The sequence below is a fragment of the Electrona antarctica genome (genome assembly GCF_951216825.1).
Source record: "Electrona antarctica genome assembly, chromosome: 5".
NCBI classification, from domain to species: Eukaryota; Metazoa; Chordata; class Actinopteri; order Myctophiformes; family Myctophidae; genus Electrona; species Electrona antarctica.
Genome location: NC_136810.1, coordinates 13,210,529 through 13,237,466, shown reverse-complemented (window position 1 = coordinate 13,237,466; position 26,938 = coordinate 13,210,529). Strand labels below are relative to the sequence as shown.

The window sequence follows — 26,938 nt, the reverse complement described above, 5'->3', positions numbered from 1 at the left end:
TGAGTTCCTAGCCAGCTTCCACTGCGTTGTTTGATTGGCATCAGTTAGGTTCATCCATAATGCATCTCCGGAAGGTCTCTCTTCCCCCAGCGTTGACCAATCTCTGGCCTTATGGCTTCCTGTGTGCCGTGGATCAATAGAAAGGGACAAATGCAGAGGGACACACTGACATATTCAGACACATTTGGGATTCATAAGAGGGAAGGGCATTGAGAGAAACATGCCCTTGGGGCCTGTGATCAGACAGGGTTCAACTCCACTGAGCTGAACAAAAGATGAGAAAGAGAGAGGAGAGGGCACAGCTGTTGTGTTTGGAGTGTTTTGCTTTTTATAGATACGTTGGTGTTTACTACATTTGGACCAATATACGGGATTTTTATTATTATTATTATTAGTCAGATTGCTGGTAGATACGTATGTTGTGCAGTTCTAAAATGTCTTTATTCATTGGCTATTTCCATGCCAAACATCACGATTAGGATTTAGCACTTTAGGAGGATGGGAAGCTAATAATTATTATTATTTAGTATGTGGCTAGTTTTCAACTCTCCAAAATAACAATAATTGATGGAATAACAATTAAGAACAGACAAAAAATACCCAAGACCCGTGCCCTATTAAAATATCGATGTATTTATCTACAGATCTGTCTCTGTCTGTCTGCCAATCGTATCTTGTAGATTTCAGATCAATATTGGGCCAATATATCTGACAACTAATACATCAAACCAGTATACTGTATCATCCCAGTGCCGCCCGTGACTACTGTATATTGTAACTATCATGCTGTAATAAAACTACATTTGTAAATGTGCCGTCATCATTTACATTGTGTTATCATAGCAGTTGGTTTTGTAGTTCATTTATTTATGTTGTAGCACAGTAGTTCTCAAAGTGGGGGTCTGGGGTCCTTGGGGGGTTCTAGGGGGTCTAGGGGGACCCCAGGATCATTTAATTCATTGTTGGCTATTCAAGAATAGCTGATCTACAAGCTCACGGCATGCAAGCTTACATCTGCTATTTTTGAAAGATATCAAAAATGTTTTGGATTTTTATGTTTTATTTAATTGTATTTGTAACACAAATCTTCTCTTCTGGGGGTCCACAAAGGCACAACACCTTTTCAGATGGGGGTCTGTTGCCAAATATATAGACATTTTGGACATTTGACATGAAAAAGTTTGAGAACTACTGCTGTAGCAGACTGCTGTGTGGATCGTTGGGATGCAGTGAATGGGCTGGGCGAGCTATTGACCTGTCTGGAAGCTCAGATACGCTGTGTGAGATATAGATGATGATGAAAATAGCAAACCCACAAGCTCACAACGCACAGAGGATGCGGCGTGTTGAGAGCTTTCAGGTCGAACATGGGTCGCCGGCGTGCGATGGGCCGTAAATTGGGCTTTTGGATGAAGACAAACCAGACCTGGTGCTGACGAGGGCATAAACCTGAGGGAGGAGGGGTGTTCCCCCTGTCCCAACCGGGATTGGCACCCCTGGTCAGGAAGAACGTAGGGGAGATAGAGGATGAGTGAATGAGCTTTGCTGTCGATGTTATCATGTGTTCTCAGTTCACCCATCGATCCTTTGACTCCCAGAGTGCAACAATACTGTCTGAATGTTAATCACTGTTCTCTGTCTCTGTCCTTTCCCACCTCCTGATACGATAGTCCTCTCACTTCTGACCTCTATCTCTTGTCTCTCTTCATCAATATTCTTGGTTGACCGTGGTCCCCTATAGGGCTATACTCATTTCTACACCAAATCTCTTTGCTGAAAATAGCGCTGTAATTTTAACAGTACTTGAACTGTAATTAAATGATTTGGGTCCGGGGAGCAGCGGGGACCTCCAGGGTTCCTCGAGGGGTTCCCAGGGGGGTCTCCAGATTTCTGTGTAAGCATTGAAACACACAAATCTTGTCCCTGGCACAACATATTTTCAGATGGGGGGACTTTGGCCAAATACGTATTAATTTAGGGGTCCTTGACATGAAAGGGTTTGAGAACAACTGCTTATAATGTTAACAGACACACACAGCCCCACAACTTTAATGAATCTGACAGGACAGGATGCAGGGGTTGGGGTGGGGTGGGGTGGGGGGCCAGTGTTCAGGTTTGGGGATCACAGCACTGTGTGCCCTCATTAGTCCGGGACCAGGAGACATGGTGCTATCACGCTGGGAGCTGATATTCACATGCTGTGGCCTTGTAGGGGGCATGCACAGAACAGGTCAACCGTGTGCGTGTGCGTGTGTGCGTGTGCGTGTGCGTGCGTGTGTGCGTGTGTGTGTGTGCGTGTATGCGTGTCCATGTCTTCTGTGAGGGCCAAATATCCCCACAATTATAGTAGAATTTGAGGTATACCGTAGACACTGTGAGGACCTTTTTCCTGGTCCTCACAAGAGAAATGGTTGTTTTTGTGGTTAAAACCTTTTGGGGGGCCTGGGCCATGGCTCAATGGTCCAGGCACCTTGGCTGGTAATCCAGTCTGGCAGTGTGCCGCGGGTTCGACTCCCGATCCCGACGGCCTTTACTGCATGTCTTCCCCCCATCTCTGTCCCCATTTCCTGTCAGCCTACTGTCTGTCCCTGCATAAACAAATATAAAATAAAGGCGAAAGCCACAAAAAAACATAAAAAAATAAAATTAAAATAAACTTTTTGGGGACTTTCTGTAGGCTTTTAATTAGGAAAAGAGTGGGGTTGGGTTTCGCATTAGGATTATAGACATTTAGAGGTCAGGTTTAGGGGTTGAGGTTGGAGCCGATCGAGGTTTGCCTGATTTATACTTAGTTGCACCCTCACACACTGAAAATAGCTGATCTAGATTGCTTGTAGATCAGCTATTTTCAGCTTCAGGGTCAAGGTTAGCAATGATGTGTTAAAATTTCAAAAATGGCATTCATAAATTTACCCATTCTGGGCGGGAACCCCTTTTGGTGTTAGCATCATGTTGTGCTTTAGCTATTGAAAAATAGCAGATCTACAAGCTCATAGCGCGCCACCGAGTGGCGCGCTACGAGCTTGTAGGTCTGCTATTTTTGAAAAACCGAAGGACGACTGACATAGAAACATAGCTTTTTCAGAAAACTGTCAGGATGTAGAAGACATTTTTAGAATCTGATCTCAGGTCAAAATGGGTTAACCAAATTCTAACATTTGAATGTACTCGTAAGTACAGTATAGTTATAGAAACATGTGCATGTGTGCATGTTTTTGATGGTAAGCACTAAGCAGCAGCATGTACATGTATGCAGAGCTGTGTGTTCTGTTAAGCTGGCTGCAGGCGGTTGTTTTATGCTTTCATTACATTCATGCTGTGAGGAAAAAAGGCAAAGTTTGGATTTATTGGCCCTGTCAGGTGGCTTGCCATCCAAGTTGAATTAATTCTTCCTGTCATGCTGTGCGTTGGGGAAGCAGGATTTGCGACCAATGTACTATTATGCCCAGGGCACGTTTTACCTCCAAAAAATGGCAGAACAGGACAGACGACATGGTTGGTAATTTGAAAAGGGAGGTAGTTATGTGCAGCCATTTTTCCACTAAACTGTCTGCACATAGACTTGCAGAGTAACAGTTAACCATTTATGGCCTGGGCGTGAATTTCGCGGAACCTGATAAAAGGGAGCAGCATAATAAACTATATAAGCTTCCTTTTATCTTTATTAACGTGTGTTATGTAAACCAGGTATTCTCAGCCTTTCGTACCCACCTGGGTATGTGTCAAAGCCCTCCTACCCCAAATGAAGGAAACACACAGAAAACTTTAGGACATTTCAATCTCTAAGGTTTGTCCATATAGATAGAATTCCGGCTGTTTTGTGAGTGCCTCGGGAAGAGGGCCCACAGTTTGCTGGCCCACAGTTTGCTGACCACCACTGTGCAAAGTGATAATATGGCAGACCTGCAAATTGTTGTGAAATTATTCTACTGTATGTATATTCAAATTTACAATTCCCATCGGGAGGTGTTCTATCAGTTGACGGCTGATAAAAAACGGTCTCATGTGGCCCGGACGGCCGTCTGGACACATGTAGGCTGCTAATACCGCCTGACAGCGTGTCGCGGGTTCAACTCCTGAAACCTTGCAGCGCGTCGTTACCCATCTCTCTCTACCCATTTCCTGTCAGACTACTGCATCTATGGATAAAAAGGGCATGTCTCAGCATCAGCTTTAACATTTCAGACAGTGAGCCCAACAGTCGCACATTGTGAGCTTGTAGATCGGCTATTTTCGCAATCCCCATCGTAAATGAATGCCCCTACTTGACAGTGTCACACAAGAGCATCAAAAGTATCAGATATGCATGTTCAAATTCGAAATGTGGTGTCCTCTTTTGAGCGTGTAGATCTGCTACTTTGGGTATTATTTTATTTGAATGCTGAAAAGTAACAGTTTTGGAACATAATAACCCAACAGAGACGATATGCAACACCATATATAGGCCTATATCTGCAAGCCCACATTGCGAGCCGACATGTTGTTGTGAGCTTATAGATTGGGGCTATTTTGCCAAAATGTTCATCTATTATTTTACATATGCCCAGAATAGGGGACGCTAGGCTTCATTCATGGGGTTAAAAGGAATAATCACAGAATTGAAATTGGTAGACAATTGAGACAAAGACAAAGGTACAGAGACAGACAGCCAGCCCAGGGGCTCATCTGTTTGTCTCTTGGTCACGTTTAATGTCTTTACGAGGACTTTCAATGTTCACTCCATTATTGTCTGAGTGATGTAAGAACCAGAGAGATGATGGAGGCGAGCCTCATCTGGTCTCATTCAACGGCCAAGCTCCTTTGTGTTGAACACTAACACCTCTGACACTAAAACGCAGAGACTCACACACGCACGCACGCACGCACGCACGCACGCACGCACGCACGCACAGTCACCAGTGTAGACACCCAGCGTGATTAAAGGGGTGTGACTGGGCATATTAACATGTTCTCCCTCCATTATTTATGAGCTGTGTTCTGTGGTGTTTCTATGTAGGCCAGCCATGCAAATGAAGCTTCACACTATACTGTAAAGTAAAGTAAGGTTACGCTCCGTTGTCATTGGATTTAATACGCTCCTCTCTCCGGGTGAGATAACCAAAGATATTGATATCGTGATGTTGTTGCTGTCGGGCAGAAACCTTGTATCTCCACAATTTCATTTTTTTCCCTCTGTATAAAACGTACTTCGTCGTACAAGGGTGCCGTGCAAAAGTACAAAATATGTCCGATCTAGATCGGCTATTTTTGTTATATAAATATTTTTTTATTCTGTAAGTGAAAGTGCTACTGTAAGTGTGTCTGTGGGTTTTATACATATTAAACCAATCAAGTATTAACAAGAGCTTGTGACTAAATAATAATTGCATCCATTTGGGGAAAACACGTTCTTTTAACCATTTACTGAAAGGTAACAGTTTTGGACATACAAGGTTTCGATGATGTCAGACTTTGCTGGCGATGGAATCAGGTGTTTTGTTGTGTGTTTGTCATGTGATGTAATCAGTTGTACACTGGCACAAGAACACAGAACATGCGCTGCAGATAACAAACTCTAATTGAGCTAGCAGACATTCTGCTAGCTAGCAGAATGTCTGCCAGATAAGATTGAGCGAACCCACTTTCTAGAAAGTGGGTTCGCTGAATCTTATCTGGCTGAACCTGAGCTGCATCTGCATGGAGTTAAATGTTAGCCGCTCCCTTCTGGGATGCCTTCCCTTTACTGTAACAGTAACTGGTGTACATGGGGTTGTAAAGAAATATTACTTTCCATAAAACAATCGACATGCATAATTATTCAACTTTAAAATTTGTATTTTGGCAGTTATATGCACCACTTCATGGGTCACTGACCAGACACCATTGCATTGTGTTTATGGATTCAAGGCTCAAAATCAGCTGCCTTTAATCATAGATTTTGTTTTGGTGTTGTTCTTTTGAGGACGTTGCGGGTCGGATTGAGATGGTCCAGGGGCCAGAACCGGCCCTCGGGCCATATTTTGCCCATGGCATGTGTAATTTACACCATTAGTTCTCGAAGTGGTGTTCGGGGACCCCCGGGGGTCCTTGGGAGGTACTATGGTACCGAAGTCTGTTAATATAGCGTCACAATCGTTTCTAACCACTGTCATGATTGGCTCACATCATGACAAAAAGGGAGACGACACACAGGATTAAACTTAACATTATTTTATTTATAACTAAAAAAAGCATGAACGGTGCAAAATGTATGAGGTGTGAATGGTCAGTGATATCAGTAGTGTAAAGTGTGTATGGCTGTGTGAACATGGACTGTATGTGCGAGTGCAGAAAGCAACTGAACTGAAACTACTTCAAACAAACATAACCAAACAAGCAGTGTGACCTGTGCAGGGGAGAGAGAGAGAATGGCCTCAGCCAGCCTGCTTTTATACCCAAGGGGATAATTGGGACCAGGTTATATAAAAAATAGGAGATATATACAAGCTAATCACTTTGTGCCTACGTTTGTTGCTTTAAGTTGCTTCCAAAACATTTGTACTTTTACTCAGGTACAATTTTGCATACATGCTTTTTACTTGTAACAAGGATTTCTACACTTCTACTTAAGTAACAAATAATCAGAGTACTTCTTCTTCTACTGCTCATCAAACCGGTTTGTGCAGCTTCAAGGTAAGCAGAAGCCAGAAGAGATTGATGCATACCGTAAACACATCGCAACATACTTGGTGCAACCAGCCCACAAATGCCTGTAACCAGTCTGTCCAAAACATGAGGAAACTGGCGGAGGGAGAGGGCTATCTTGATTTGTGAAGGATATCTTGATTTGCTGAAGGATAAAAAAAAAATGGACGGATCTGGTTTAACAACCGAAAGCTGCGTAGGGGAAACCCGGACGAGTACTGTTGAGATGTTACGCGTGTTCTTTCTGGAGAAGGCAGGCCGTGGTGGTGGAGCGCCAGCTGACTCTGATTGCAGCGGTGAGTTTTTACAACCTCACATGTTGTCAACGCGCTGTGCCAAAGTCTCACCGATGACAAGGTGTGGTGGGAAACTCTCCTTTTCATATTAGTAGTGCAATGTAACTTATGTACATTTACTGTACTTAAGTACTGTACCTTATTACACTTTTGAGGTATAGTTACTAGAGTTTTTGAAACTTTATACTACTACTTTAATGCATCTCAGAGGCAAATATAAGGTTGACAGCTTTATAGTTACTTTGAAGATTTTGCTGTAGATTATTATTTCAAAACATACATTTACCATTTTAGGCCCTATTATGTCTTGAATACAGGACTTTTACTTGCAACAAAGTATTTCTTAAATTGTGACAAGCTGACTCTGCGTAACAATGCCGACTAACTGCTTTAAGCCCTAGGGCTATTTTGGAAAAGAGTTTGAGTATGTTGAGTATGGTCAAAGAATCAACCTCACAGTAGATTGAGCAAGTTGGAATGATTTTATTGTATGAATGAATGAATAAAACTAGCATAGTAAATAAACATATATCGTCTCTGTAGAGTGGAAACCTCATACAGTATGTCCAAAACTTCAAATTCAAAAATAGCGAAAGTAGCAGATCTACAAGCTCAAAACGCTGAGCTTGTGGTTCTGCTACTGTTGATGCTTTAGCGTGATGCTGTAGTATAAGTATAGGGATCATTTATGACAAAAAGTTAGAATATGTATAGAAGAGCTTTCTGCCCGTCAAAAACGTTATGAATGAATGAATACAATTTGCACAGTACAAAATTACAAATATATATTTTCCAATGCTATGCAAGTCTATTGACTTTTAGTGTCGGTTTAGTGCGGGATTTCTCAGCGGGATTTCTCAGCGGGATTTCTGCTGTAGAGGGACCGGTGCCGCTCGGATCACTGCGTTGGATCATAATTGGTTCACCGATCTGATGGTTTCTTCTATCGTTGTCAGTGTGTTAAATGAGTGAATGTGTGTGTGTGAATGGGTATACAGTATGTAATGCACATTGTATTGCACTTTAGATAATTTTATGTAAACATTCTATTTGTTTCTTTCTTCCTCTTACTTTATACATGCTTTAGATCTGAATATTGTGTGTTTGTGGCTCCATTAGGTCAAATGTCTCAAGTGTGTGGCTGACTGAGTATAGTGCTGTTAGTGGCATCATGCATACCTACACCTTGTCATCTTATCTGGGCCAGGCCTGTGTTATGTAATATAATAAATCATCTGTCGGGTGGAAAGCTCATATGTCCAAAACTGTTACAGGATTACAATTCAAAAATAGCAAAAGTAGAGTAGGGGATCCGATGGTAATTCCGAGCATTAGTCCGACATGCAGGAACAACGGTCGGACTAGCGAACATGCGCTTCTCCCGTGCTTGCGGTCGTGGTTAGGTTAGGGTTTGAGGTACAGTAGGTTGTTGGCCTAATGCCTGTCGGACCAATAATAGTGTCGGAACTAAAGCCTGTATCTATAAGCTCAAACTGTGTCACTTCTCAAAATACGCAAATAGCCAAATACCTCCATCTAATTAGTGACGCGCATGAATGGATTAACGAGATTCCCAAAATCATTACGCCAGGAGTGGCTGCCTGCACAGTAAAGTCCCCAGTGTAATTCAACTTTCCTTACGGGTCCATTTGTTGTGGGAGATGCAAGCCAATTTGCCTGGCAGAAAATGGCTGCAGGGATGCAGAGAATGGGAGAATTATTGATACTATTTAGTGGTGATTGATGATCACAGAGGCAGGTGATGTCATGTGGTGCCTAAGCCAATAGACCCACTGCATTTATTGTCGCTAATGAGGAAGCTAAAGGTAAACACAAACACACATTCTCAGAATGCACACTGTCTGTCTGTCTGTCTGTCTGTCTGTCTGTCTCTCTTTCTTCCTCCTTCCTACACACACACACACGCACACGCACACACGCACACACATGCTCACACAATCACTACAGCTCTCATCTCCACTGATCAGTGAAGTGTGTCATGGCTAGCAGAGAGGTTATGCTTCAGTGCTTTTGAGGAGGAGAGATTACTGTAAACAAACAACATGACATGATCTTCACACATGAGCTCTGAGGCTCATCTTTCACACAGTGAGAGAATACCTGCTTAAAAGCACCGTGGATGAACTTGGATGAACTCCACCTAATCCTATGTACAGATGTATAGAAACGGTTTACCATTAAAGAAGTATGTGAAATCACACTCATGTGAAGTGAGGGCCGGCCACTGTGGCTGCTACAAGCTGGCAGATTGACTGCCAATTTATACGTTACAAGACATGAATACAGTGTGCTATTGTATAAAACGAAACTAGTCACACGATGTAATTATATTGGCCACTTGATGTCTCATGTTGTAATCAGGGCCCTAAACAAACATTAAAAGTCCATAGACTTGGCTGGCAAAATATGTATTTTAACTTTGTTAAAAGTGCACTAAACCGACACTAAAAGTCAATAGACTTGCATAGCATTGGAGGGGCCACAGAGTAGGCAATATATATTTGTGATGTTGTACTGTGCAAATTGTATTCATTCATTCATAACGTTTTTGACGGGCAGAAAGCTCTTCTATACATATTCTAACTTTTTGTCATAAATGATCCCTATACTTATACTACAGCAGGGCCATTTGCGGCCCGCGGAGCGCCCCCTTGTGGCCCATGGAAGAATTCCCCCCCCCCCTGGGGGTGTCCCAGATATAAATAGCATTAATTGGGGAACCCTACTACAGCATCACGCTAAAGCATCAACAGTAGCAGAAACACAAGATCAGCGTTTTGAGCTTGTAGATCTGCTACTTTCGCTATTTTTGAATTTGAAGTTTTGGACATACTGTATGAGGTTTCCACTCTACAGAGATGATATATGTTTATTTACTGTGCGAGTTTTATTCATTCATTCATACAATACAATCATTCCAACTTGCTCAATTTACTGTGAGGTTGATTCTTTGACCATACTCAACATACTCACTCTTTTCCAAAATAGCCCTAGGGCTTAAGCAGTTAGTCGGCATTGTTACGCAGAGTCAGCTTGTCATTGCCTCAGACTGGCATTAAACTGAATGGCAGCCATTGAACGATGGGCTCTTTATTAAACCCACATAGTTTCAATTTATATTCAAGAAGAGTGTGTGTGTGTGTGTGTGTGTGTGTGTGTGTGTGTGTGTGTGTGTGTGTGTGTGTGCGTGTGCGTGTGCGCGTGCGCGTGTCACACATGCGTGTGTCTGTGTGGGTGGGTGGGTGCGTATGTCCGTGTCACAGTTTGGGTCACAGTGTTGTTATGCAAAGAATTCATTCCCCAAGTTGGTGGAAGTGAAAAACAGGAAGTTTATACGGACAGGAAAAGGAAGTTTGGGGTCAAGAAACCAACAGTCTCTTCAGCAAAGCATTCTGGGAAATGTTCAGTTTCCCTTCTGTATGCTACTGTATCTGGTGATTTCTTTAAACCAGAGGTTCCTGATCTGTTCTGGATCAGGGTCCACCCATCTCATGGTCCCCATCTGACCACTTGTACATACTGTATGTGACCGCTTAAGTTCTGACCGAAGCTATAAGTCATTGAAAATGTTTTAATTTTCGTTTTTTCATGTCATGTGAAAGCAGGGAATCATAGCTTCAAACTGACATATTGTTGTTCAGTTTGACCCACCAGTTTTGGAGATATGGCTTATAGAGTAATATCTTGCAGAAAACAGCGAGTTTGGAAAACAGGCTTGAAAGGTTCACTTCTGTGATCTCTAACATTACACCTACTGTAGCTACATGTTTAAGCATTTATATTTGTCGATTTCAGCTCTGACATTTATTTCAGACATGCTCTAGTTGAGTCTAGTATATGTGAAGAGTCTGCCTGTGCTATTAACTCATTTTGGAAAAATAAAAATAAAAATCCTGTCCTGAACCGCCATGACTGTCTCTGTATCAAAAAGAGTCACATAATATCATTAAAATCGTAGTGTTTTGGGGACCCACATGCAATATCCTCATGGCCCACAGGTTGGGAACCGTTGCTTTAAAGTCCTGATGAAACTTCATTTCAAGAGTATAACTTCCATAATGTAACAGGATTAGATAGGCAGGTGCGACATAACATTGAAAAGGGACTCTGTGGCTTCTGGTTTAAACCCCAGCCGCCCTCTTGCTTGTGCATGTATTTCGCCCGCCTGCAGTTTCAGGCTTTGGCCAGTAGGGTAAGTCAAAGTCATACGATTTTTGTCACACACGTTACCGCAGTGAAATTTGTTCTCCACATTTGACCCATCTCTTGGAGCCGCAGCGTGCGCCGCGCTCGGGAATCATTTGATTAGTAGATTTGACCCCCAATCCAACCCTTTGATGCTGAGTGTCAAGCAGGGAGGCATTGGGTCCCATTTTTACAGTCTTTGGTATGACCCGGCCGGGGATCGAACCCCCGACCTCCCAGTTTCAGGGCGGACACTCTAACCACAAGGCCACTGAGTAGGGATAGCTTCACCCTTTCACCAGGGCTTCTGGGGGCCTGGTATTGATACCATGATGTAATTAATACGTGTAATTTCCTCCTTTCAGTGTGGGTGTGCTTAAAGGCTGCCATGGTGACACGTCCCCCACATGGAGAAACAAAAGGCACAGTAGATCACATGCCCTCTCTGTGGACTATAAGGTCACTGTCGACTTCATGTGCTTGTAGAGTACGTGTACGTTTGTGCCTACTAGGATGCTTTGTATATCGTCACTGTCAGGTGGAAAACTGTATGTCCAACTGTTTTGGGGCTGGGGGGGGGGATAACCTGTGTACCAATGAATCCAATGTAGTTATTTTTGAGTGGTGCAACCACTCCAAGGAACAGCAATGTCCGTGTTAACCTATGTGACTATGTATGTTTATGTATGTGTGACTATGAGTACCAGTAGGGGCAAACGTGGCGCTGTTGTGCCAGAAACAGAGAGAGAGAGATAGTGCTGCACTGTTGCCTGCTAATGAGAGAGAGAGAGAGGGGTAGGGGGAGAGGGGGGAGGGGAGTTGCACCACTCAGTTCACACGGGTGTGATTTTTTGTCACAAGCAACTTTCATTGGTTCAATATTTATAATATGCACAGACAGAGACACTTAAAGGGATATTTCACTTTTTTTTATCATCTACTTGAACACCCTAGACAGTTTTTAAATTGCTTGATTCAGTAATTAGATATTTGATATTAATTTTAGCTGCTACACCCCCTTCCTATTTTAACCATGATAGATTCATTAAAAATATCCGTCCTTTTTGAGGTGTGTGTGTGTGTGTGTGTGTGTGTGTGTGTGTGTGTGTGTGTGTGTGTGTGTGTGTGTGTGTGTGTGTGTGTGTGTGTGTGTGTGTGTGTGTGTGTGTGTGTGTGTGTGTGTGTGTGTGTGTGTGTGTGTGTGTGTGTGTGTGTGTGTGTGCGCGCGCGCGCAACAGCAGGCATGCCTGTCATGAGGTATCCAGATGGTGGGTGGAGAAAACCCTGCTTTAATCCCTGTGCCAGGAATCAGGATATTATACCCCCCCATTGCGCACACACACACACACACACACACACACACACACACACACACACACACACACACACACGCGCGCCTGCATGCATGCATGCATACTCAGATGTTTATATTACTATACTTGTTAGGACATCAACATTTCTTATACATATTTTTGCCATTTTTAACCCTGTCCCTAAAGCGGAAATTAGATGAAAAAAACTGACAACCCAAGCAAGCTCACAAGTTGTGAGCGATCGTCTATTTTCTATACGCGACACCGGAACGCAACCAAGTATAAATCAGGCAAAACCCCAACTCCTAAACCTAACCTCTTAATGTCTAACGACTCTAACCCTACCCTAACTAATCCTTCCTAATTGTAAGACTAATTCTAAAATCATGTTTATTCATTAATCACCATTTCTTTTCTCTTTTGAGGACCAGCTAAATTGTCCTCAAAATGTCAAAATGTCTATTGCTCAAATTCTGCTATTCCAGTGGGACGTACTGTAGTATACTAACACACACACACACACACACACACACACACACACACACACACACACACACACACACACACACACACACACACACACACACACACACACACACACACACACACCTCAATCAAGCGGTCATGCTGAGCGTGTCCGTCTTTCTTTGAAACATCATTATTTACACTTGTTTGCAGCTTCAACGCAGTGCTCTGTCATTCCTCTCTGATGTCACTCTCATTGTTTTGTTCACTAGCATTGATACAATAAGTTCTCTTTCATCGTTTATGTGCATATTGAACATTTGTGTTGAGAGAGTATTAGAATGCATGGCCTACATATCAGTCTGAAACATGATAATATACCATCTGCAAGAAGAGCTGCTTCTATTTTATAAACAAAAACATGATTAAAACAGTGATTTATTAAATGTAGCTATTGTTAGTTTCTTTTCTTTTCTTTTCTTCTCTTTTCTTTTCTATGAGCTTGTAGATCTGCTATTTTTCAATAGCTAAATTATAACATAATGTTTAAAACACCAAAAGGGGTTCCCGCCCAAAATGGGTTAAACATGGCGTTCCTGTTTTGGGCATATCATTATAGGCTATATATTAATATCTACAAGCTCGCAGTGGTGGTGGCGTAAGCTTGTAGATTGCGTATTCTTGTCCAGCTGCAATGCCTTTTATATTTCACAGTAAAACGGTAGTAGGTACAGCTGGTTGGGTTTCAGCTGACCCTCGTCCCTCGGGTTCTGGGATCTAAACCACACTGTCTTGTGTCAGAACTCGCGAGGCAGAGAGGCAGTGACAAAGCACGCTTGCATTACTGCACTTCCTATTTTTCGCCTCAAATATATATATATTTTTTTGTATGTACTGTTTAAGTTTAAAATGACGACATCTGTATGTAATGCATGGTCCAGCAGCATCTTAAATGGGATAGTCAGCGCAACAGTGTCTCAATAATGATAATCAGCTGTGTGTTGGAGGAATATTAAGCTATGTGAATCATACAGGATTAGTACATTTTTGTTTGACAGGAAGTGAAGATTAAGATTGGACTTTAAAGGACTTTTGACATAAGGATTCACACATTTCTTATTCATCTATTGTTAATTATATCTACAATATGACCATGGCATGGATATGCTCTAAAAGTGTGAAAAACATACTTTTCCATCAGTATAAAATGGGGTGTAAGTGTTGTGTTCTGTGTGTTTGTGTGCTTGCAGAGAAGAAAGGCAAGGCCAGCTGTTTCCAGGTGACCAGTGCTGACGAGGAGGCCTGTGTGGCTGTGAAGATCCAACATTCCACAGGTAGGCGCTGTCGCCTCCACTCACCTCCACCTCCAATGCTTCCACTGTGGTTTCCATTTATTTACACTGCAAAACACTGGGGCTTTGTCTGAAACTTAACCTGTGAGGTTCGCTCTCAGAGTTCAGTTGAGATTATTTATGAAGTGTTCATCTCTGTCTGTCTGTCTGTCTGTCTGTCTGTCTGTCTGTCTGTCTGTCTGTCTGTCTGTCTGTCTGTCTGTCTGTCTGTCTGTCTGTCTGTCTGTAAACCCTCTGTATTACTGGTATCAAAAAAAGCCATTGCAGTTGGACAAAAATTGCGAAATTACCTACAAGCTCACAACTTGCATTATGCACTATCATTGTGAGCTTTTAGACGTACATCCTTTCACAAGCCACACCATCTTTTCTCAGCCTTTTCTCTTATCAAGTGACTTGCGTAACAATTCTGCAAGGTCTCTGTGTGTGTGTGTGTGTGTGTGTGTGCGTGTGTGTGTGTGTGTGTGTGTGTGTGTGTGTGCGTGTGTGTGGCGCTGCAGTCTGTATCTCTCTCTCTCTCTCTCTCTTTCTCTCTCTGTCTCTCTGTCTCTCTCTTTTAATTTGACTCCGACTCCCCCTTCCATCTTGTCTGTCTCTGTCCTGTCCTCTGTCCTGTCCTCTGTCCTGTCCTCGGCCCACCCCATGTCTCCTGACAGAACAGATTGTTGGGTATAATCTTGGATTATTGGATGAGACGGGGTTGATCTGAATAAAGGCTGGTTGGATCAACACCAAATGGCTTAATGCCCCACCAGGCCTTACGGTGATCTGTCACTCTAATGCCCCACCAGGCCTTACAGTGATCTGTCACTCTAATGCCCCACCAGGCCTTATGGTGATCTGTCACTCTAATGCCCCACCAGGCCTTATGGTGATCTGTCACTCTAATGCCCCACCAGGCCTTATGGTGATCTGTCACTCTAATGCCCCACCAGGCCTTATGGTGATCTGTCACTCTAATGCCCCACCAGGCCTTACAGTGATCTGTCACTCTAATGCCCCACCAGGCCTTACGGTGATCTGTCACTCTAATGCCCCACCAGGCCTTACAGTGATCTGTCACTCTAATGCCCCACCAGGCCTTACGGTGATCTGTCACTCTAATGCCCCACCAGGCCTTAAGGTGATCTGTCACTCTAATGCCCCACCAGGCCTTAAGGTGATCTGTCACTCTAATGCCCCACCAGGCCTTACGGTGATCTGTTGCTCTAATGCCCCACCAGGCCTTATGGTGATCTGTCACTCTAATGCCCCACCAGGCCTTAAGGTGATCTGTCACTCTAATGCCCCACCAGGCCTTACGGTGATCTGTCACTCTAATGCCCCACCAGGCCTTAAGGTGATCTGTCACTCTAATGCCCCACCAGGCCTTACGGTGATCTGTCACTCTAATGCCCCACCAGGCCTTACAGTGATCTGTCACTCTAATGCCCCACCAGGCCTTAAGGTGATCTGTCACTCTAATGCCCCACCAGGCCTTACAGTGATCTGTCACTCTAATGCCCCACCAGGCCTTAAAGGTGATCTGTCACTCTAATGCCCCACCAGGCCTTACAGTGATCTGTCACTCTAATGCCCCACCAGGCCTTACAGTGATCTGTCACTCTAATGCCCCACCAGGCCTTACAGTGATCTGTCACTCTAATGCCCCACCAGGCCTTAAGGTGATCTGTCACTCTAATGCCCCACCAGGCCTTACAGTGATCTGTCACTCTAATGCCCCACCAGGCCTTACAGTGATCTGTCACTCTAATGCCCCACCAGGCCTTACAGTGATCTGTCACTCTAATGCCCCACCAGGCCTTAAGGGGATCTGTCACTCTAATGCCCCACCAGGCCTTACAGTGATCTGTCACTCTAATGCCCCACCAGGCCTTAAGGTGATCTGTCACTCTAATGCCCCACCAGGCCTTACAGTGATCACTCTAATGCCCCACCAGGCCTTACAGTGATCTGTCGCTCTAATGCCCCACCAGGCCTTACGGTGATCTGTCACTCTGTTTGAGATCACACAACACACTCTACCTTTGTTAATATTATCATTGTGATATTTAAATCCAATGCATTCTTTTATAACATGAAAGCAGCCCTCAGAGAGTGTAGATTATATTTTTTCAGACCGGAATATGTAGGCCATGCATTCTAGTACTCTCTCAACACAAAATTTAGTTTAATTTGCACATAAAAGATGAAACCTCAACGCTAGTAAATAACAATGACGATAACATCAACAGACTCAACGTGTTAGAAAGACAGAGTGCTATGTTGGAGCTGAGTGTGAATAATAATGTTTAAGAAAGAAAAACAGATATGTCTGTGTGCTTTTTTGCGTGACGCATGTGTACAGTAAGAGACAGCTAGCTTGAAATATGCAATAAGGTGCTATATTTGCACCAAGGTGTGAATTGACAGCACTCTGTCTCAGTGGTATGTTTACATTCATGTCAGTAAAACTTAGGTTACTATCAGGTACACCGCAGCACTGCTTCTCACTGTGTCCGGGGACCCCCAGAAGGGTTATTTGAGAGGGTTCCAGCCGGTCCCCAGCAAAATGAGCATCACAATTTCACCACCTTAACCCTACATGCAAGGATGTACACAACAAGATCATTCCATGTAACACTCTTAAAGTCAACAGGTGTTGTCAGTGATATAATAGCTCTATATCAGAATATAGAACTATTTAACAATCATTTTAACAAACAAAAATATAATTTACTGCATACTCAGTTTTGCTGTGTGTCGGCAAATGGAACAGGCATACCTCTCATTTATATATATGACGTCCATTTGGCGGTTATAGTAGAACAATGGCTTCCTGATGTGTGCGTGCGTGCATGTTTTAAGTGCAGCAGTATAAGAACCACATCAAGTAAAAGGTTGATGTGGTTGCGCAATGGTGTCGCAAGATAGCAGAACTACAAGCTCACAAGGCATCTTAGGTATAGTTAGACATCAATGTTTGATGTTCACTCACTGCACACAGCCATGGAGTCTCACAGCTCTCAGTTCCCCTCACGGACTTCTTCAAAAGGTAACAAAAAGAACAGAGCTTTGAGAAGACCTTTCGTTTTCATTGTTAGTTTACCATGCAGAAGAATTGCCCTTGCTGTGGCGTTCTGTTTAGAGAAATAACAAACAGCTACGTTTAGGTCATTGTCTGGATGGAGCTTGTTGTCTTGTTTGTTTGTGCGCCTTGAATGTTTGCACAAGGAACAAGCCTGAGGAGCCGTACTGATAGAATAATTATGGGAAAATAACAGATTATATTAAGCTTTGGGCTTCGTTTCTGTTTGCTGTACTGTGTGTGTGGAGTCAAAGTGAGCAAAGCTTCAGGGGGATACCGTGCTGTTTGTTAATCATTGAGCCGTCAGGTGATGCGAGGCGCTCTGTACACTATAGGCATGCCTAGCAGTCAGACAACCTGGACTTTCCCCTCTCTAGTTGTCTGTCTTTTCACCTGTTAGACTAATGCTTAAAGGCTTGAATGTGGTTTAGAGTCTGATTCTCAAACCTTGTTGTGCCATGGACCCCCAAATTGATATTGGCCGTGGACCCCCATCTAAAAAAAAATGTTTTGTGCCAGGGACCTCCAGTAGCTAAAATGTTTGCCTAAATATCGATCACGATTTTTCAAGTGAGCTTATCTATTTGCTATTTTTGAAAAACCAAAGTAGGCTATAAAGCATGGTTAAAGTGCTGAAAATGATTGTGACGATATATTACCAAATCGTCTCTTATCGCTCTTTCACTTTCACACACTCTCTCTCCAGCTCGTACCAGCTTCCTTCCTCATCATCTTCATATTGTCTTCCTCTCTGTTGCCTGCATCTGTGTTCAGCCTGTTCATTTCACCACTTAAGCCCCGTATTGTACTTCATCATTAGACTGCGTTCATACTTACAAGCTCACAGTGCATTATAGATTGGCGATTTCTGTTGTTTAAAAAAAAAGGTCTCATCCAAAATAGGGATGACAGTTTGAAAGTGGTTAAATGAGCATGTCCCCATGCAGTCACCCCGACTGGGTGTGCAGGTCAGTGGGGAGCTAGTGTTGCACGCACCATATGTTCATTTGATTGATTGATCTTATATTGATCATGAAATAAAACATATGTCACATGATGTAACATGCATCTGACCCACCATAATCTATAGGATGACCCAACAAAGCTGACGGCTTATTTCCATTGCGGTACTTACGTGTGTATGATGTCATGTCATGTAGTGTGGTGCTGGTGAGTGCATGGATGGATGCATAGAGTTCATGCTGTGCTAATCATTAGCTAATCATATGTGCTGCATATACTGCCCAGTGACACAATAATCCCTGTCCCTGGGCAGTATATATATGGAGCACGTACTGTATCTGAGTGGATGCGTGGGTGTGCCTGCCACTCAAAGTGTGTGTGGGGGAATACATTGAATACATCAAACACATAATGTACAATATAGCACAATATCGATACAAAAAGTCCTACGAATATCCTACAAAACCAAACTATGAAACTATAACTGCATTTTTTTTTTTAATTGTCACTAGAATCAAACCACAATGCCTACCATAGGCGGGTGGAGTGTGTTGGGTTGAGTGGGTGTGGGTGTACAGTTAAGTAGTAGTGATTCTCGTGGGAGTGGGAAAACGGTCGAGCACAAACTTAGACTGTTTTCACGTTGATCCTTCATCTTTAGATTTCACCTTTGTTTACATTTGATCCAAAGTCATTCAAATGTAACTGAACATCCCTGAAAAACGGAGTCAATGTTTTCATCGTATTAACAAGAGCTTGCTTTCCTGAAGAAGTAGGTCGGGAGTGGCTTATTGTCTGTATCAGCCGGTAACACCCTGTTACAATGCGCTCGGCTAGACCCCTGGGAGGTGGACTGCTGGGGTGGAGCGCCACACCTACCATCAGCTCCCAGTCCTTCCCGCACGACTTGCTGCACCAAGCCGTGCTACTCATTCGCTGAGTTGGCGGTGCCCGGGATCGAACCCATGAACTTTTGGTCCAAAGGCGAGAGCTCTACCGACTGAGCTAACCCGGACACAAAGTGTCCTGAAAAGTGACCATTTTGGACATACAAGGTTTCCACCTGACAGCGACGAAATGTTTATCAGTAGTTTTATTGGTGGTGCAGGAACCAATCATGTGGAGTAGAAACATGCCCTCGCTCTAAATGTGATCTTAAGAAGCGTTCTGCATTCTTGGTCACTGACAAAGGGAGAGCTGTATACTGTACATCGTTATTATTTGATTGTTTCTTCGGATTCATTCTTTAGTTTCATATGAAGCACCTTTTAACTTATTTTGGATGAGTGCTTTATAGATCAAATATGTCTTGATGACATCACTGATTCTTCTTATCCCTCTGTTGGTACTAAATTATAAGCCTTACATTTATCTAAATTTTTCTCCCCCGAGTACAACGAGTATCTGTACTTTACATGGAGATTGTTGTCTCCACCAGGCCGAAGGCATGGGGAGAGAGTATGTTTTGCACTCCGTCCGTCCGTGTGTCCGTCCGTCCGTCCGTCCGTCTGTGAACAGCTAATCTCCGGCACCGTTAACCCGGTCGATGCCAAATTTTGCACATACACTCCCTGGATGCCAATGATGAACCTCTGCCCCAAAATCTCCAGAGCGGCCTGTAATAGCGCCACCAGGAGGCCGCTTTGTTCAAAACAAGTTTTTGGACAGTACACCTACAGATTTTGTCCAAACATCACGCAAATTGGTACACAGTCTCTCTAGAGCCATTCAACGAAACGGGTCTTTCAGATTTCTCAGACTCCATCCTGATTGGCTAAGATTGGCTTCCAAAGTTCGCAGGAGTGCTCAGTTTCAAACAAAATGCTGCAAATCATGAACACATCGTGTGATTTCCGTGAAATTGTGCACGCACATTCCCACTAGGCAGAGGAAGAAATGCCACATGAACATTTTCAACTCAGCCTCATGGTGGCGCCATAACTGGCCGAAAAGTGTTTTTACCTCTAACTGCACGGATCTGTGGATAACTTTGTATGCCAACTCCCCAGATGCCAAGGAAAAAACCTTTGCCTGGAATTTTTCACATCTGCTCTTTATAGCGCCACCAGGAGGAAAACACATTTTCTAATATTACAAATTTCACGCAAATCGGTACACATGCTCTCCATAGTCATGTGATCAAGACGGGTTTGTTTGATTTCTCATAATCCACCCTCATTTGCTACGATTGGCTTCTAAACTTTTCAGGAGTAGCCCGCTTTGTACCAGTTTTGTACAAATCGCCACAACTACTCAACGCAGCGTCCGATTGTGGTGAAACTGTGCATGCATATTCCCACTAGGCTTTGGAAGAAATGCCACTTCAAATCAGCCTCATGGTGGCGCTACAACAGGCCAAGCCGCGTCACACACACACACACAAACTGTAGCATATTTATTTTCAGGTGGTTGCATATTAACCCTTTCAGATCATCTATCTTGAGCATCTTGCACCAAACATCCACCGAGCATTTCCCCCAAAAATAGGATTATGAGATTGCATTACTTTCTCCAAGATGTATTCATACATGTGGTCATCACACCAGTTGTCAATGTAGACACAATCTTGCAAGATTTTGAAAAGACCATGGTTAAAGGTATTTTACAAGACCATCCCATCTAAAGTGAAGATGGTGGCAAAAACAGCCAAATCCATTCAAATGATACACTCCAAAGTGTATGACCTAAATTCTATCTATTCAACCGCGGTCACCGTACTCCTGTCTAGTGACTGTGATGTTCATGTGGACTTGTGGAGGATGCCCTTTGCCTATGAGCTGGCACCAGTCTTAACTGCCATGTACACAGAGGATGGAATGCAAATTTATATACCTTTATTGAAAGGATAAGCCCCTTGAGATGCCTCATCTCATTTTAGAGGGGGTCCTCAACACAGATGAACAATACATACAGTACACAAACCATACAACAGTACATCCATACAGACAAACGGAACAAAAGCTCTCCCAAAGATAGCCGCTCTCACCCCACTGATTCAACCCATAAATAGATAGCCACCCCCCCAGCAGAAAGTTGTAGAAAGACAAAGTCCAAGAAATATATAAAAAAAAAAAAAGAAGCATAAGCACAGTGTTAGAAGATGAGTGAAAATCTAATCTAATCTAATCTAAATTTAATTATTTAAATACATTGAAAGAAGTTATTGATCTAAGTCTAAGTCATTCAGAAAGCCATGTCCACATTGAAGACGTCACTTCAGGTCGGGAGGAATGCTGCAGATGTCACTGTCATTGATGGATCAGACCTTTGGACCATCCAGCTGATGTCAACCACATACCTGTCAGACAGTGATGTCTACCTAATCTTCGAGATATAAGTCTACTGTGATTACAATATCAGGTCAGTCAGCAGAGATGCCAGGGAGACGGGGGTCAGCTAGAAATACCATATCATGACATATCTCCTCCTATCAACAATGTTTCTAACCCAGAAGGCTGTGTTCTCATTTAATTGGAAACAGACTCCATCCAGGTCCCTTTCCAGCTGTACTATGAGGGTCAATGTATTGTCCCCATATGGCAACACTGACTCCACTCACTGTAGCTACAAACAGCCGCCTTTTGAGGTCTGATTATTTCCACACTCCTCATCCTTGTGCTAGGCATTCCAGGCAAGTGCCATCTGGACCTTCAGGTCCTGTTCCGTTAAGGAAACTATGGAGGAAACTAGACTACTAGTCTGGGAGAAAAGAATGGGAAAGGTCATGCATGTACTTCAAACCAGCTGCACTACCACCAACAGATTAATTGAGAATGTAGATCCCCCACTTTGTGGCAAAATGTTGATGGGCATCTTCCACCCGCATGAAAAAGACAGATCTATCAGGCCACTGAGCCCTACCAATCTACCTAAAGACCTGCCCCAGATGACATTTGTGCAATTATAAAGTGTGTTAATTAAGTATAAGTAATAAGTGTAATAAGTGAATTAATTGTCTCCACCAGGCAGTATGTTTTGCACTCCGTCCGTGTGTCCGTCCGTCCGTCCGTCCTTCCGTCCGTCCGTCCGTCCGTCCGTCCGTTATCAGCTAATCTCCGGCACTGTTAGCCCGATCCATGCCAAACTGTGCACACACACTCCCTGGATGCCAATGACGAACCTCTGCCCCAAATATTCCTCAACGGCCTGTTGTAGCGCCACCATGAGGCCGATTTAGGCAAAACACATTTCTGTAGATAACTCGTACACATTTTATCCATACATCACACAATTCGGTATACACTATCTCCATAGTCATGTGATCAACACGGATCTGCACAATTTCCCATCTTCCATCCTGATTGGCTAAGATTGGCTTCCAAAGCTCACATGATTGGTCCGTTTCGTACAAAATGCCACAAATCACAAACAGTGTCCAATTTCCATGAAATTATACACGCACATTTCCACTAGGCCGAGGACGACATGCCACTATTTTTCCCCCAAATCAGCCTCATGGTGGCGCTATAACAGGCCAATTCCTGTTTTTACCTATAACTGCATCGATCTGTATACAATTTATGTATGCCCACTCCCTAGAGACCATGGACAAACATTTTCCCTGCATCCCTCCACATCTGCCGGTTATAGCGCCACCATGAGGCCGATTTCTGCAAAACGCATTGTTTATGTTAGTCGCACAGATTTCATCCAAATCTCACGCAAATCGGTACACATGATCTCTGTAGTCATGTGATCAAGACGAGCCTGTTGGATTTCTCAGATTCTACACTGATTAGCTAAGATTGCCTTCTCATGTCCTGCTCATCCAGAATTCTATCCTCAGAGATGCTATGAGTGATCTGGCTCTGCATTTCCTCAACAAAATGAAGATTTTTTTTTGCAAGAAACAAACAAAAAACATGTTTATATTACTCCTAAACATTTTGCCAAACATCACACACACTCCTATCCTCCTGGTGGAGACCTGTGCCCAGAAGGGCACTTTTTCTAGTTTATTGTATTTATTTATTGTGGGGGGGACCATCAGCCCAAAATAGAATTATCTATTTATACAGTGGTTGTCTTTTAAGGTGTGTGTGCGTGCGTGCATGCGCGCTCGCGCATGCATGAGAGAGAAAGGGAGGGAGAGAGAGAGAGAGAGGAGGAGTCTGTTGGTCCATACACTGACTGAGCTGAGTCACTCATGATGCATTGCCTGCCTGGGAAGATCTCGTGCAACCACTAAACTTCCCATTTCTAGCGCTCCTCTGGGACACACACACACGCACACACACACACACACACACACACACACACACACACACACACACACACACACACACACACACACACACACACACACACACACACACTCTCTCTCTCTCTCTCACGTGCACGCACTCACTCACTCACTCCCAGAACGTGGATGCTCAGACATTCTGTGCCACTGGGATCGTGTCTCTCAGGCAGTTGGGTGAGTTTTGTTGTGTTTCTCAATCATGCTGTCGTTTGAAGTTTGGATTCTCCTGTTCAGTGTTGACGCTGATGCTTTTGTTAAGATTTGGTGTAGTAGACAGAAAATAGCGGTCCAAGTCCAGTGGCCAAAAGTGAACTTCTATGGACACTTATGTTAGTGTTTGGGTTTCCTTTCCAAAGCATACCCATGCAGGCAGCGTGGGAATGACCAATGTGTGTGGGTGGGTGACATGTTCTCACAGCTCCTCCACTGAGGAGTGTGACACTGTTTATATACTTTATAAAATTGCACTCTAGAGCTGGCTTCATGTGCACCTACCGCTGCACATTAGGAAGAAATAAACATTTAGTCAGGGTGTTTCCTTCTGCCTGCAAGGTTTGAGACAATGGCTCAGGACCGGGCTCAAGACTAAAGTCAAATAATGTTGATAAGATATGCTGATATTTCAGTTTAACCATGACTTCTTCATTTTTTTTCCTTCTGCCTAGCTGTTCCTCTTTAAGCACTTTCATTTGGACATACCGTACAGTAATCATTATAGGTGAAAATCTTCAAATGTCAAATGCCCCCCCCCTCCACCCTCCTTTACATCCTACAACCATTCATTGACAGTAGCAGATGTGAGCTTGTAGATCTGCTCTTGTCAGCTAATCTATTTGGTGTAGAGGGAAAGCAGGGTAAGGCCCAAATGGGGACTAATTAACATTACGTAGGGTTTAAGTGGTTAAGCGGCGAATGTGGTCCATATATTAAATAGATCAGAGAGAATCTGTGGTATGGTAACTGGTTTGGCAGTACAAGGCAAGAAGGTGTTAAGAGTTGTGTGTGCTGACTGTGCTCTGCCTTGAGACAGCAGGCTTTGAATATTTGAGGCGAAAAAATGCAGCTTTTCAGCTTAAGGCTACTGTATGTGTCACTCATAGACACTCCCCAACATGTATGCTGCCTGTGACAGGGTGGGGACACTGAGACAGGTGTGTCGACGTTGTTTTTTTATGCAACAACACTTGGTTTGAGAGCATTGGCACACACACACACACACACATTGCCTCAGAGAGACAGTGAATGACAGTAGAGGGAAAGATAAGAGTCATTTAACAACTTTAAACCTGGAGTGGAGTAGCTATTTTTGGCATTTGTTTAGCTTGCAGACTACCTGGTTTCACCATTTTTGTAAATAGGGCTTAAGTGGTTGATGTAGGTAGGCCACCAAAGGCAGGGTGTGCAGGTCTCTTTAACTTGGCTGAAAAGCTGCGTGGAGTGGAGTGGACAAAATGAAATGCCAAGGTAACGCCTCTTTCCTCGTTTATGGCATGTTTCCTCTTGTCATGATCATTTATTGTGCACCTTTTCTAAACATTGTGGCCTTTGTTGAAAGGCCAAAGTCTGCTGTTAGATTGGATTTCAATATGTAGTGTGTAATGTGAATATGGATAAAATTGATTCCTTTTGTAGAAAAGTTAATTTAAAAAGCCAAGTTGTCAGCTTAGAAGACTATTTTAAGCATTTCCCGGGACTGCCTCCTGTGTGTGTGTGTGTGTGTGTGTGTGTGTGTGTGTGTGTGTGTGTGTGCGTGTGCGCGTGCGCGCCCGTGCGTGCGTAGAGGAAAAACAGTCCTAGTCCTACCGTATGTTGTGTTAGCTTGACAGATTATGTCTTTTCCTTTGCTACTAGCTGAACCTAATTTAGACCTTTATTTCATTCCTATTTTATTTTATTACAATTGCTATGTCTTTATTGTATTCCTTCCATGTACTGTACTGTACTGTACTGTACTGTACTGTACTGTACTGTAGGTCTTTTTATACATTTCTTCGAAACCTTGTATATCCAAAACCGTTAAAAATAATCCGTGTTCCAATAGATCTAATGTAGTTAATTAGTTACAAGCTCTCGTTAATACTTTTCTCATTGGTTCAATATTTATAAAACATGCAGATTGAGTTTTAACCAGACTTTAACTTTGACTTTAAAAAAATTCACACAAACAGGCAAAATAGCAGCTCTGCAAACTCACATGTACAGTAACGCGTTGTTGTGACCTTTGTACACCGGCTATTTAAGCTGTTAAGCTTTTATGAGGCACTCTTCATTGTAGGGCATTAATTTTTACGAAAAACCATAAAAAGTTGACACACGGAGATAGCAGGTTTCTGCCCGACAGCAGTGATTTATTAGGAGAGAAGCAGACGCGTCCGGCCTCAGTCCTGCAGTAAAATAAATGTTCATCTTCAGAAGGCAGTTGCCATGGCAGCCAAGTCCTCCCAGACTAAACGCAAGGACAAAATCCCGAGGTTGAGTTCCACTTCAAATGTTCATCTCCTTCCCGGGACAGTTCAGTAGTGTTGTAAATATCGAACAAAAAAGTTTGGAAATGTATGTTTGGTAGATTATGTGAAATTGTAAAGTTGCCAATGTGCATCGTTTCTTCCTTGATTTCAATCGTCCGATCCACCACCAAACACCAGAGATGCCAATAGCAACAGCAGAATAAAGCTTAAAGTTTGGCATGGGAAGAGAAGATTTGACGGATTTGTCATGGGCGCTCATCCCACAAATGCATGTTCCACTATTTAAATGGACTACTGTATAAACAAGCTTTCCAACGGTATAAAGGATATTAGCAAGAGTAATCTACTAAACACAAGTTACTTTTCCCAGTGTTTAGTACTAAGGTACTCAAGACATACACTACTAAGAACTTTAATATAGACCAAGCTATATGTCACGGTTTGCAGTAACGCCATCTCATTGGCTAACCAACATTTTGAATACTGACATTACTTGTATTTTTGCTAGTATTGCTACTTTTGCTTGGGTAAAAGTGGAAGTACTTCTTCCGCCCCTGGCTGGTCAACACAGGTTGGATTGTCAGGGAATCCTTTCCTCATTCCATGTGTTTACACCAGCAGCAGGTCTGTCACTCTGAGAGGCTCCGTCCTCTTTAAGAGACTGCAAACTGCTCTGAAATGAGCCAGAATGGGCCCCTTTGTGTCCACTAACAACTTAATGTTCACATGCTTTTATTTAGTGCTGCGATGGCTGCTAATTTGCATCGGTTTTTGCCAGCTAGTTTTTAATGAGAGAGAGAGAAAGAGAGAGAGAGAGAGAGAAATAGATTTTTTGTGTAAGCTATTTTGTCTAATTTGCAATGTGACTGTTTTCCATTTTAATTACACTTAATTGTCGATTGT

The 26,938-nt window shown here is 43.1% G+C and overlaps 1 protein-coding gene across 3 annotated transcripts in view; it reads left to right on the top strand.

Annotated features, from left to right (window-relative positions):
• LOC306923277 (FYVE, RhoGEF and PH domain-containing protein 4-like) overlaps positions 1 to 26,938 on the top strand; it is a 93,076-nt gene that overhangs the window by 27,340 nt on the left and 38,798 nt on the right. For all 3 annotated transcript variants that reach the window (XM_079501316.1, XM_079501315.1, XM_079501314.1), the window contains exon 2: positions 14,194 to 14,277. In XM_079501316.1, coding sequence (XP_079357442.1) covers positions 14,194 to 14,277 — 84 coding nt within the window. The remainder of the gene's footprint in view (positions 1 to 14,193; positions 14,278 to 26,938) is intronic.